This window comes from Arachis ipaensis, chromosome B6 (genome assembly GCF_059453495.1).
Source record: "Arachis ipaensis isolate K30076 ecotype BB chromosome B6, ASM5945349v1, whole genome shotgun sequence".
In the NCBI taxonomy this organism is placed as follows: domain Eukaryota; kingdom Viridiplantae; phylum Streptophyta; class Magnoliopsida; order Fabales; family Fabaceae; genus Arachis; species Arachis ipaensis.
This window is the reverse complement of record NC_142441.1, coordinates 67,520,389-67,534,054: the sequence shown is the minus strand read 5'-3', so window position 1 is coordinate 67,534,054 and position 13,666 is coordinate 67,520,389. Positions and strand designations below refer to the sequence as shown.

General features: G+C 37.7%; 1 protein-coding gene across 2 annotated transcripts; it reads left to right on the top strand.

Moving 5' to 3' along the window:
* Positions 1 to 369: 369 nt before the first annotated feature.
* LOC107648786 (pyruvate kinase 1, cytosolic) lies at positions 370 to 7,919 on the top strand. 2 transcript variants are annotated; one of them, XM_016352604.3, is made up of 17 exons: positions 484 to 697; positions 794 to 890; positions 974 to 1,071; positions 1,190 to 1,345; positions 1,820 to 1,897; positions 2,104 to 2,235; positions 2,684 to 2,764; positions 2,862 to 2,933; positions 3,047 to 3,136; positions 3,668 to 3,812; positions 4,113 to 4,201; positions 4,551 to 4,646; positions 4,862 to 4,929; positions 5,108 to 5,207; positions 6,158 to 6,202; positions 6,566 to 6,625; positions 7,453 to 7,919. In XM_016352604.3, the coding sequence occupies exons 1-17, from the start codon at positions 629 to 631 to the stop codon at positions 7,603 to 7,605; spliced, it is 1,629 nt and encodes a 542-aa protein (XP_016208090.1). In that variant the 5' UTR covers positions 484 to 628; the 3' UTR covers positions 7,606 to 7,919. The 2 variants fall into 2 exon arrangements, with proteins under 2 accessions (XP_016208091.1, XP_016208090.1); XM_016352605.3 differs by lacking the exon at positions 6,158 to 6,202 and having other exon boundaries at positions 370 to 697.
* The last annotated feature ends 5,747 nt before the right edge of the window (positions 7,920 to 13,666 follow it).

Genomic DNA, 13,666 nt, shown 5'->3' with positions numbered 1-13,666 from the left:
CTAAAAAAGAGTGATCCAATTTTTTTTTAATTTAAAGCTTCATCAATGGAGGGCCATGGAAGAAGTTGGTGGTGGAGTTGGAGGAGAAGAGATTTTCGTTGCTGCTGAAAGTGAAAGAGAATAGGGAGGGGGGCGTTCAGCAATCAGCAAAAGCATGTATACAACTTGGTGGGGAACACTTGCATGCGCGACACCTGACTGGGGGCACAAATCGGACCGTCCGATTTGTGTACCCTCCTAGCTCCAATCGTATATTGACGTTAAATCGGACCGTCTGATTTTTTCATCGCAGTCATCAATCTGCGTGAATCACCATGAACGTCCAAAACCGTGTTATACACCAACTTCTCCCCAATATGTAAAATAAAAAAGTGGCAGAGTATGACGAGCAAATTCTGCAAGCAAACATATCGTTTGAAAATTTTATTGTCGTTTCTTTTGTGGAATATATACGTGGGTTCACTGTACAGCGCATTTGACGCACGCCCCCTCCGAGGCTCCCAGTACTGAACGAACCGAACCTATTATTCTATGTTCTATCGTTTCAAGAGGAAGAAGAGTTGCGTTGTTCAAAGGCATACCAAATAGAGAGAGATTGATCAGAGAACCAACTAACCAGAAAGGAAAAATGCAGTCGAGTCACCTACTTCTCGAAGAACCCATTCGGATGGTCTCCATCCTCGATCCATCCAAACCCGTTAGTCTCCCCTCTTTCCTTCATTCCATTTTCCCCTTCTCATTCTTTTATTTAAAACAACAAATAAAACTCCCTTTTTTTATTCGTTTCTTGCAGAGCTTCTTCCCTGCAATGACGAAGATCGTCGGAACCTTGGGCCCTAAATCTCGCTCCGTCGACGTTATTTCTGACTGCCTCAAAGCCGGAATGTCCGGTACGCTATCGTCGTTTCTTCCGCCTTCGTTTTTTCCTTTTTCGTCTCCTTTTTTGTTATTGTCTCTCCCTTTTGTTTGTTAGTGGCTCGTTTCGATTTCTCATGGGGAGACCCTGAGTACCATCAAAACACACTCGAGAATCTAAAGGCTGCCATCAAGGTCACCAAGAAGCTCTGCTCTGTCAGTTCCTCTCTCTCACTCTCTCTCATAACATTACCGCAAGAGAGAAATTTTCTCTTGTCATTACTCTGTCCTAAAAGCGAATGAGTGAATGTTGGTTACTTACTTCATTGAGCAGGTGATGCTGGACACAGTGGGGGCGGAGTTGCAGGTTGTTAACAAGAGTGAGAAGCCAATCTCCCTTGAGGTGGACAGTCAGGTAGTTCTAACTCCTCACAAGGGACAAGAGGCCTCTTCGCAGATACTTCCCATCAATTTTGACGGATTAGCCAAGGTTCACATTCACATTTTTTCTTCGTTTCGTTTCTTGCATGTGCAATTTTGAATGAAATATGTATTTGCCTGAATGATTTCTTTTATATTAATTCTTTACTTTACACTCTTGCTTCCCATGGTGTGGTGCACTCAACCATTTGCAGGGTTATCAAACTCTCAAAATGGATTGGGCTTTATGATTCAATTTTATCTAAGCTCTATGAGTTCAGGTAAACGAGAGTTTGATTACCATGACCATCTATATGGTCTTGCTCTTGTTTATGGTGTTTGAAGGGGTAAAGTGTAATGTATAGTTGATTCTGGCTCAAATTTTTGTCGCATGATTTGGAATATCCATGTTCATTACTCATTAGCTGCCACTTTCTTGAACTTTTAATATGTGTTGTAACCAAAGCAGCTCATGTAATGCATGGACTATTTTTAATAAATGGTTTGAACCTTGACTTTCTTTGGTTATTGTTATTGTTTACAGTCAGTGAAGAAAGGAGACACCATTTTTGTTGGTCAATACTTGTTCACAGGAAGTGAATCGACTTCTGTATGGCTTGAGGTAATACAAATGGGACCCAGAAGATAGTGTATACTGAATAGTTCTGCATATAACATAGATTGTTGAGTGTGTATATATTGTTATTTTGTGTAAATGAAGTTTGACTTACAAAATTTGATTCCCTCAACCTATGTTAAGGACCTACACTCACGTTAATAGTAGTTGAATTTCTATGTGCATCAAGATTTCTACCTAAAATTGTGTAGGTGGCTGAAGTCAAAGAGCAGGATGTCATTTGTACTATAAAGAATTCAGCAACATTGGCAGGTTCATTGTTCACTTTGCATGCTTCTCAAGTTCATATTGATTTGCCTACCCTCCCGGAGAAAGACAAGGAGGTAACTTCCATTATTTTTTATTCTGGTACAAGAAAGTCTTGTTACCTGCCGGTTTCAAGGGCAGGGGCATGCCAAAACAACGTAGTGGCTGCATTTACTAGAATGTTATGATCAAGGTTCTGAAAACCGACCTAGTGGAACTAGAGATTCAAAGATTTAAAATTTCAACCGAGGTTGAACTGGATATAATAAAATATGTTTCTTTAAAAATGTTTATTTTTTTTTGTGTTTTGTTATTTTAAATCAGGTAACAGTTAAAAAATTGGACCGGTTCAACTGGTTTATTGATTTTTGACCGGTTTTATGGTTTTTAACTGGTTCAATGACAACCGGTTTTTACACTAAACCGGACCGGTCTGGTGGCCAGTTCCTAGTTAACGTGCTTTATATATATGCCTAATATAGTTTTAATTGAAGTTTTGGGTTATCCTTTTTGTTTCCATTACAGGTTATAAGGACTTGGGGAGTCAAAAACAAGATTGATTTTCTTTCATTGTCATATACTAGGCATGCTGAAGATGTTCGCCAAGTAATTTGTGTTTCACATAATTGAGTTTGGAAATTTAATTTAATTTTTAAATGCTATTTCAGATACTATATCTCACCTGATTATATTCTGAATGCAGGCTCGTGAATTCCTTTCCAAGTTAGGCGATCTCAGCCAAACTCAAATTTTTGCAAAGATTGAAAATGCTGAGGTGAATTGCATTTCGTCATTATTTATTGGAAGTGTGTAATTTCTCTGGAAATCAGGTTCTTGTTATTAGCTATTCTGACTCAATAGATGTGCAAATATTTTGTTGCTTTCTAGGGGCTGACCCATTTTGATGAGATTCTACAAGAAGCGGATGGTATTATCCTTTCCCGTGGGAATTTGGGAATTGATCTTCCACCAGAGAAGGTCAGCTTCCTTGTTTAGATTAATCTCTAGTTCTAGTAGAAGTGTGTCTTTTGTGTATGTGTTTCTGTGTGGCTGTAGGCTGGTTGTTTGGAAAAGTAGATGCTTCCTTATTTTTAAGAGTCAATATTGCATAACATAGTAAGCTACTTCCAATTTTTATCTTCTTTTTTATTCTCCTTCTCAATGGCTTCTACTTGAATGGATTGTCTATACTTTTCTCTTCTTAGATCATTTGGCATGCTTTTCTTTTGTCTGTACTTAGATCAAATTTGCTACAAGTTGATCAGTGTTCCAAGTAGTTGGTAATGTGTTTTATGGTATTTGGGTATTACATATATAAAGCCCCCCAAGCATCCAAACCACTTAATAGGATTATTTATGAAATAAAGTTCACTAATTTTCAAATGTCTCTGTCTGAAGTCTGAACTATAAAATGTAATATATGGAAAATTCAGGAAGTCATTACTCTCCATAGTAGTTGTAAACCTTAGTGTTGAGCAGATGTTTATCAGCTGCCATTTGCTTTTGTAGGTATTTTACTTTCAAAAATCTGCTCTTCGTAAGTGCAATATGGCTGGGAAACCTGCTGTGCTTACTCGTGTTGTGGATAGCATGACTGACAACTTAAGACCAACTCGAGCAGAAGCTACTGATGTTGCCAATGCTGTTTTAGATGGTGAGTCCCACTGGACATATGAGGCCATTAGTTTGGTCAGTGTGAATGGTTATATTCTCTTTCATAATTTGGTTTTATTTAGTTACTTTCAAAGATTTAGGTACTTTCCCCCAAAATTGTTTTTGTAGCTTTGTTTTTTTATCTTTGTTTGCAGGAGCTTCATTAGATGATTAGTAATGTCAGTTGCGAAATATTACTCCTTCTAAGAATGATTTTGTTTCATTAATAGTGCTTATCCTGTTTAATTTAGTTAGAACCACTTCATGGATATTTGTTGAACTAATATAACTTAATACACAGGAAGTGATGCAATACTTCTGGGTGCCGAGACTCTACGTGGGTTATACCCTGTTGAGACTATCACTACTGTAGGAAGAATCTGTTTTGAGGTAAGTGCCTTTAATAGAAACTTCAGCTTTGTTCTGATATGTCTATTCAGATTCTATGGAACAGATAATTAAAGTTATATAATAGTATAACTTGGAATATATTGTTGTTATATGATTCATTGTTTATTAAATCTTCTGAGCTAGCAGTTGACTTCATTGTTCTCATCTTTTATTTAAGTCTCCATTTTTCCTTTTTCATCTTTTGTTTGAAAAGATTGCTTTGGATGTCTGTATCAAATGATGTGCTACCTTTTTCAGGAAGTACCTTAGACTTGTGGAAAGTTTTCTTCAATTTGAAATGTAAAATGCCACTGAAAATTTTGGCTGATGTTTCTGCCTTATGTTTCAGGCTGAGAAAGTTTTTAATCAAGACCTTTATTTTAAGAAGATTGTAAGATATGTTGGAGAACCCATGAGCCACTTGGAATCTATTGCATCATCGGCGGTAATTACATAATAACACTTTGTTAATTGTCCTTTCTATAAATAGGTTCATAGTTTACGAGTGTAAGAGCATTTGGTGCAACAGTAAGATTTCTACCTCATGACATGATGACTATGAGTTCTAGTTTTTAAGTCTCTTAATTATGGTTACTTTCTTTGCAGTTGCTATATTTCATACTTGAAAGAAGTCTTATGGGAATGTTTTTACTTGTTTAGGTAAGAGCAGCTATTAAGGTGAAGGCTTCTGTTATAATTTGCTTCACTTCATCTGGAAGGGCTGCAAGGTACTATCTTCATGGAAAATCGATATGAATTTTTTAATTTGTATCCTGGAGAATTTTATTAGCCAGGTTCTCTTAAATTGGGTTTGACTTGGAAAATAATCTTTATGGTTAATTTATTATCCACAAAAACTTCATGCATTCCATTTATGTCTGACCATGCGGCACATGCACCTTTCAGATTGATAGCAAAGTATAGGCCAACAATGCCTGTTCTCTCTGTTGTCATTCCCCAACTTAAGACAGATCAGCTACAATGGAGATTTAGCGGAGCTTTTGAGGTTTGGTTCTTAACCTTTATCTTTTCTGTAGCTTATTTTTATTTATGATGTGGCTTTCACTTGATACCCTTTTGATAGACTGGATTCTGGTGTTGATATGCTTTTAGATTTATGCACAGTAAATTTTTAACTATCCTTGGGTAATGAGCTACTCAATTTGTAGCTTCATAGAAGGTATGCATCATGCATAATATGAGTTAATAAATTTACATGTGTTCAAAGTTGTTTTTAACTACGCAAATTTAATAAAATTAATAAGAATCGTTTTTTACCCTACATGCATACTGTCTATTATTAATATTACATATATAAAGGAGAACACTTTGATAACTAACTCGGTGTACAAAAATTTTACTCCTAAAGTGCCCTTTTGTCCTTTGTTAGGAAATTATTTAAGGAGAAATACTAGGGGAAGAAGATATTTTTATAACAAAATCCAACCAAGTCTTTCTTCTTCTTCTTCTTATGCGTGTCGTCCTTCTCCTCAATCCTTAAATTATTAGACCAACTTGGTTGAACTTAATTACCTAAATGACTTGGTCATGTAGCATCACCGTAATTTAAAATTGAACACTATATAACTTTTGAATTCTTAAGAATGTGGATTGTAGTGCGTATCAATTCACTAGTCATAAAATCAGTTAGTTATAATATACATAAAAAATGCTATTCATACACCAAAATCAGCTACTAAAATCAGCCACTAATGTATTTGTGTATAAATACATGTGTGATTTAATTTATTTTCAATGTGTGTTTGTATTCCAACATGTATTTTATACTGGTGGCTGGTTTTGGTGTACATGTAGCATAGTCGAGGATATATGAAAAATAGGCTATTAATAAATTATAATAATTAGATTAAAGTACCTAACTATATAAGTAAGACCAGTTGTTTGTCTTCACATTCCCCAATAAGAACACTATCTGTTTCTTGTTTCTGTTTCCAGGACCAACTACCAACTCATTTGTGGGAAAGCTTATTTACGGCTAGTGTAATTAATATGCTACTCTCTACATAATAAATAATATTCATATCAATTACATCGTAGTCTTATTTTATTGTAAAGTATTCTGAACTAATTATTTTATCTACTGGATAATATATTATAATAGTTATACTTCTGTCTAATTATATTCTGTAATGATTCTATATTTCTAACCTGCACAAAGCATATACAAGAAGCTACGAATTATATGGAGCAATGGAGGATGATGGTCCACTGGCTTGGATTTGGACGTTTTTTTTTTCCCTTCTAATGTTTAAAAGACTTGCATTTACCACGATTTGTTTTGTTATTTACAAAATTACGTAGGTTTATCTCATTTACCAACTTATCATTTGATTTCTGACACAGGCAAGGCAATCTCTTATTGTTAGAGGTCTCTTTCCCATGCTTGCAGATCCTCGGCACCCTGTAAGTGATTGATCTTGGTTGTTCCACTGTCAGTTTTGCTAGTTTATTTGCATTGTTATTATTCTATTTCTTTTAGTAAACCACCAATTCGGCTCCGAAAGATTTAGTTTGGCCCCCTCAAAAAGGAAATGACATTGTGAGCCTCCACAATATCGATCTTTTTAAAGGGCCATTTTCTTTAGGAAATTGAATGTTTCGAGGGGTCAAAATTTTTTTTTGGGGGGGGGGGGGGTTCATTACACTACTCACATACCCACACTATAATGTTTTTTAAACCTCATCCCAGTCTTAGCTGAGGTTTGAACGTGGTGCACTGTGGAGGCAATCTAATTTGCCATTCAATTTGTCAAAATGGTGGTTTACTCTTTCTTTTTTGCTTCACAATCTCTCGGAACTGTAACTCTTCCTTCCCCCCTCCTCTTAAATTAAATACGTATCATCAATTTAAAACGGTTAAAAAAAAATCATATCTGTTGCTTATCAATTTTCTACTATATAAGCAATAAGCAATAAGACCTAGGACGACCATGCATGAGGTGGTTAAATGAGATTTACATGTAAACGGTCTCTCTGTAGACATGATACATGATAGAACTCAATGGCGTCGTTTGATCCATGTAGCCGACCTCATCTAGTGGGACAAGGCTTTGTTGTTGTATATATAAGCAATAAGCCTTAGTGCTAGCTCCTTGCAAATTCGACTTTTGTCACAGTTGTTTGAAACATAATCTTTAGTTCTGCATTACTTTTGTACACTCGTTGACAAGCACATCACTACTACATTATATAAATTATATATGATGATGTGAGAATTACTTTACCTGCAGGCAGAATCAACAAGCGCAACAAACGAATCGATTCTGAAGCTTGCCCTTGATCATGGGAAAGCCTCAGGAATTATAAAGTCACACGATCGAGTTGTTGTTTGCCAGAAAGTTGGTGATGCATCAGTGGTTAAGATTATTGAGCTTGAAGATTAAAGTGCATTTATCCAACAGCTTGGAGATTAAAGTGCATTCATCTAAGTATAGTTTTAGGCCTACCTTTTTTGCTTATTGGCTTAAAGATTACCAATAGTAGCATATCATTATGCTTGGACGAATTTTATGTTCTCTCCACTGCAATTGGGGGTTAGTTTATGTATTGAAAATGAATGTTAAGGCTAATCTTTTTGACTAACTTTTAAATTGAATACGATATATAGACCCATAATGTAATTTTTATCACAAGGGTAGTTAATTGTACACTGATTCAGCTAATTAATCAGCTTGCATTGTCAAGTCCAATTTGCCATGTTCTGCTGCGTTAGCAATAACTCCATTTGTTTGTTCCAATGTCAGCAACAACTCTAATCATGAACGCTAGTGCCGGTATGAGATGAACTGATGAAAAAGGAAAAAAAAAAAAAAAAAAAAAGACGCCGATAGTGCTCGTATTATTGATTTGAGGTAGCAAATATGCATGAAAATAAAGTGTTCCAAGGGTTACTTGAAATTGGGTTGCCTTTGGATTGGTAAGTGAGACCCAAATCCTCAATGAGGTGAGTTTCGACTTGTCCCACGTCTTGTACCCGTCGTCCAAGTTGTTTATGTGAAGCTAAGGGGTGGTATTTGCAAAACACTCCGATGTCTAATAAGTTAGCAAGAGTTTTAGCAGGTTTTAGTGTATTAGAACTTAAAGATACCTGAGGGTGTCTGAGAATTTATAAGTGATGAGCCAATAATCGCCGCTGAAGTAGTTCCACTTATGGTGAATAACCGTCCCTTTATCTTAAAGTTGTTGAGATCTCTCTTCTAGAAGTGGGTGAGAGATTCAGGGAAGTAATTACTTTTGTGGGTAGGCATGAGCTGCCTGTTTTTGTCGAATCCGACCTCTATAAGAGGTCGGGTGAGTGTTAGAGGCCATCCTTGTAGTTAGGCCTTTCAACCTTATTGGGCTTGGCCTATGTTTTTGGGTCAGGGTATGAACAGTGCCCCTACTTGAGTCCGGCCTCTTTGTTGCGAGTCGGATTCAAGTATAGAGTAAGCCGGAAGTATTCAAGTCGGAAAACCGACGTGATTTTGTGATTTCGTTCTAAAACCGACGTGATTTCAAGTTGCCATCCGTCGCGTCCGTTGGCTTTTCACATTAACACGTGGGGGGGGGGGGGCAGTTGCATTGGCAACGTCACACTCTTTAAATGAGCGGAGCTTTTTACGGTTTTGCCCCTTTTGCCTTATAAATACTTTCCCCCCTTTTCCTCTTCTTTTTCGTCTTCCTCTGTGAGCTTTCTTTCTCTCTTTTGCGCCTTCTTCATCTTCCTCCAGCCCTTTTGTTTTCCAGCATTTGGTGCCTCAAGACATTCGCTTCTCCGTTGAAAACTCTTCTCCCTTCATTCTTTTCTGAAGAAAGGTTAGTTTCTTACTGTTATACCTTTTACTGTGTTCCGACTGTTATTGTGATCTCTGTTTGCTGGACTAGGTGTTTGTTAAGAGATTCTATGTAGTTTTTATGTATCTTTGTTGTCGTTTTCGTGCCGTATGCACTAGGGACCTTTGCTTTTTCTTCAAAGGATTATTTCTTTCTAGCTATGGGTTATTCTTTTAAAGAAACCGCCTCTATTTCGAACTTGTTTGTAATCATTCTTTTTTTTTGTGTAATGTAGGTAAACCATCCTGTATGTCTCGTCCCTCTGTTTCCAAAATGTCTTCGAGGGTTCTTGAGGATTTGTTGAGATGGGTAGATGCCTCAGTCCTTTGTGAAGTTCCTTCAGTAGATAGCGTTCTTATGGATGAGTTTCGAAAGCACCATAGGCACTGTATTTCTGGGGAGGACGAGATGAAGTACGAGTTAGTTGCTCCCGATCCAGAGGACCGAGTTTGCTTCGGCAGAGTTGTGGATTCTGAATCCCCCTTCATTTTTGTGTATGATTGTCTTTTCACCCAGCTTGGGGTGACGTTTCCCTTTTTTGATTTTGAAACCGAAGTCCTTTCTTACTGTAGAGTTGCCCCTTCTCAATTGCACCCAAATTCTTGGGGTTTCATGAAAATCTACCAGCTTGTCAGTCGCGAGCTTGATTTTCCGATTTCTTTAAGGATATTTTTCTTCCTGTTTCATCTTACCAAGCCTTTTAGCGCTGCTTCTAATAAAAATAAACAACAATGGGTTTCCTTCCGAGCAATTCAAGGTCGAAAAGTGTTTTCTATTTTTGACGAATCCTTCAATGATTTCAAGAATTTCTTTTTCAAAGTCCGAGCCATAGAGGGCCACCATCCCTTTTTTCTAAACGAGAATAATGAGTGTCGCTTCCCATTATACTGGATAGAGGCAGCTGATGACAAGTCATCCTAGCCTATTTTAGCTAGTCTTTTTCTCTTGTTTTCATTAGAATTATGCACTTTCTTGAGCTACAAGCAAGCTAATTGAGTAGATTTTCATGTTTCCCTTGATTGAACCAACCATATATGAATTCATGCCATTTCATGAGGTTTTATGCTACATTTGTTGCATATTATGAAAGAATGAATATCTCATGATTTTGAGCATAGCTTTGATGAGTTTGGTTGATTAATGATAGGTGAAGAAAGCTTGGAGAAAGGTTGAAGCAAGAAGGAATGGCTAGGAGTGAAGAGAGGACAATGGAATAAGTGAAATTGAACCAGGAAGCAAAAAGCTGGACCTAAAGTTAGCATCAAACTTTTGCACAAACTTTTGGTTGAAAAGTTAGCCCCAACGTTAGCCCCCTAACTTGGAGGCTAACGTTGGAACTTGAAAATTCTCCCCTGGGCTTCAAAAGTTTGCGCCAACGTTAGCCCCCTAACTTTGAGGCTAACGTTGGCACAAGAATTTCTCCCCTGGGCTTCAAAAGTTTGCGCCAACGTTAGCCCCCTAACTTTGAGGCTAACGTTGGCACATGAATTTCTCCCCTGGGCACCAAAAGTTTGCGCCAACGTTAGACCCCTAACTTGGAGGCTAACGTTGGCACATGAAAATTCAAGGAAGAGGAGCAAAAGTTTGCGCCAACGTTATCCCCCTAACTTGGTGGCTAACGTTGGCGCCACTAGCACACAAGGCAAGGCCAACGTTAGGGTCAAAGTTAGACCCCTAACGTTGGCACCAACGTTCATACCAGCAAGTTTTGTGGGCTGCTATGAAAAGTTGGAGCCAAAGTTAGACCCCTAACTTTAGCTCCAACTTTTGGTCCAACTTTTGCAAAACTCAAACCCGGTTCAATTGGTTCACTTTGGTTCTTCTTCAAACTTCAAGAGCAATCAACCAAGGCCTCTTTCAACCCAATTCCACCAAGAGCAAAGGCCCAACTCAAGGCTTGAAGATCATTGGAAGAAAGTGTATAAATAGGATAGAATTCAAGTTCTTTGGGAGCTTTCCTTTTGGAATTTTCATAATAGTTTTCGGAGAGCTTTTGTTATTGAGTGAACTTTAATTTCTTTGTTTTCATTGCTTTCAATTTCATTTACACTTGTCTTAGATCTTGGATTGGGGAATTGAAGAAATTCTGTTTCAATCTCAATCTTGGATCTCTGTTTCTTTACTGCTAATTGAATTTCATTTCCGGTTAATTGCTCTTCATCTATTTTCCTAGCAATTTACAATTTCCTTGCAATTGTTCTTGTTGGATCTAGGAAGGCATTGAGATCTAGACTTGGTTTTCTAGTCTCTGGGTCCTGAGATCTGAATTTCCCATTTCACTTCTCTGTTTACTGCTTTCTATGTTCATTTACTTTTCTGCTTCATATCCGGTTCAATCCCAATTCCCTTTCCCTCTTCTGTTTAATGCAATTCAACTTTTCCTTGTTTAATTTCTGCAACCCACGTCCCAATCCCCTTTACATTTCAAGCAATTTACATTTCTTGCACTTTAAGATTCCGCAATTTACATTTCTTGCACTCTAAGTTTCTGCCATTTAATTTCTTGTTCCTTAAGATTCAGCAATTTAATTTCCTGCACTCTTTACTTTCATGCAATTTACATTCTGCAAATCACAAATCCCCCAACCAACACTCGATTCGCTTGACTAAATCAACCACTAAACTAAAATTGCTCAATCCTTCAATCCCTGTGGGATCGACCTCACTCCCGTGAGTTTTTATTACTTGATACGACCCGGTACACTTGCCGGTTAGATTTATGTGTTTTGGGAGAAATTTATTTTCCTACCAAAATACTCATCAAGTTTTTGGCGCCGTTGCCGGGGATTGATTAGATTGACAATGATTAAGTGAGGTGGTAATCTAGATCAAGCACTTTTTCTTTATTTTTCTCTAATTTTGACTAACCCACTAACTGTTTAAAGTTTTGTCTCAACCGGCTACACTCAATTTTCAAGAGAATCACTATGTTTTCTATTGATTGATTCATATGTCACAGGAAAGAAGAACATCCCAACATGAAGCCGCAACTCATTACACTAATAGAGAACAATTGTTCTTATGGTGGAAATCCCTTGGAAGATTCTGAACAGCATCTATCTATTTTTCTGAGGATCTGCGATGTTGTCAATCATGATGTCTACAAGCTCTTGCTATTCCCTTTCTCACTAAAGGATGAGGCAGCACAATGGCTTGAAACTCTTCCCCAAGGAAGTATCACTAGTTGGGATGGTCTGGTTGCCAAATTTCTAGCCAAATTCTCTACATCCCGACAAAACATCAAGATGAAAGAGGAAACACATCCATTCATTCAAGGAGAGGAAGAACCATTGCTCAAAGCATGGGAAAAATACAAGAAAGCAAATGACAAAGTGGCTTTCCAAGCATTTTATGAAGGATTAACCCCAGAAATGAGAAGAGCAGTAGATCACTCCTCAAATGATTTACTCAGAGCAACAGCAACTAGTCAAGGAACTGCAAGGTTCAACGACAAGAGAACCAACAACCAACACTCATTTGAGACACCACAGAATGCAACTTTGGAGGAAGATACAATGAATTTTGAAGGAGTGAAGGCAGTCATGAATCAAAGCAAACAGCTACATCAGCAAACTCAGCAACAATTGGAGTCAATGGCCAGACAAATTGATTTTCTCCACTCCACCACAGTGAATGAACAATTTCCACCATGGAAGCCACACTCTTATTTCAGAATGAGAGAACCTCAACATCAGGAACCAAGGAACTTCAACTCCAACAACCAACTCACTAACCAAAATGCCTGCCACCCACCACCCACATCTCACAACCCTCCACAAGCACCACCTGAACCTCAAAGACTCACCAACTTGGAGACCTTGATAGAAAAAATGATGAAACACCAAGAAATAACAAACAAAAACCATGAAGCCTCATTGAAGATCCTGGAGAGGCAGATTGGGCAGCTCTCCAAGCAAATTTCTATTGAGAGACCTTCAAGCTCACTGCCCAGTGACACAATCCCAAATTTGCAACAACATCACCACACAATCTCACAGAATTTTCAAAGGATCTCCAATCTAGAAAGTGGAGTAGAGAGAATGATGACACATCTAAAGAGGATGAACAAACACTATGAGGACCTACTCGGGGGAATTGGGAAGCAAATAGAACAATTAGCCAAAAACCCCACAGAAACAAGTAAGAAGGAAGCAAAGCCTCACTTAGATGGACAATGGGACAAGGAGAAGAAAGCTCAGAATCTGAAATAAGCAAGCACAGAGGATGTCAAGCTAGTGACAATAAAAGAGCGCTTCTTGGGAGGCAACCCAACCTGAGGTAGTTTTCCTTTCATAACTATTTTAATAAAAAGGTTAATTAGTTTATCTACATTGCAAGAAGCTAAGTTTGGTGTTGCACACCAAAACAATATAAGGGAGAATGAAGGATTCTAAGTTTGGTGTTTCACCAAAATCCCATCATAAAACACATTCTCATTTTCTGCATAATGCTGGCTTCAAGCATAATGGATGAACTAGTTAACTATTCTGCTGTTTCCTAGTTTTCAGTTTTGTCATTTTTGAAAAAGAAAAAGAGTTTTACACATGGTTAATCTGATGCACAAGAACCATTGGCAAGGTACTAAATTTGGTGTTCTCACACCAAAGTAAGTACAAAGGCCCACAAATAAAT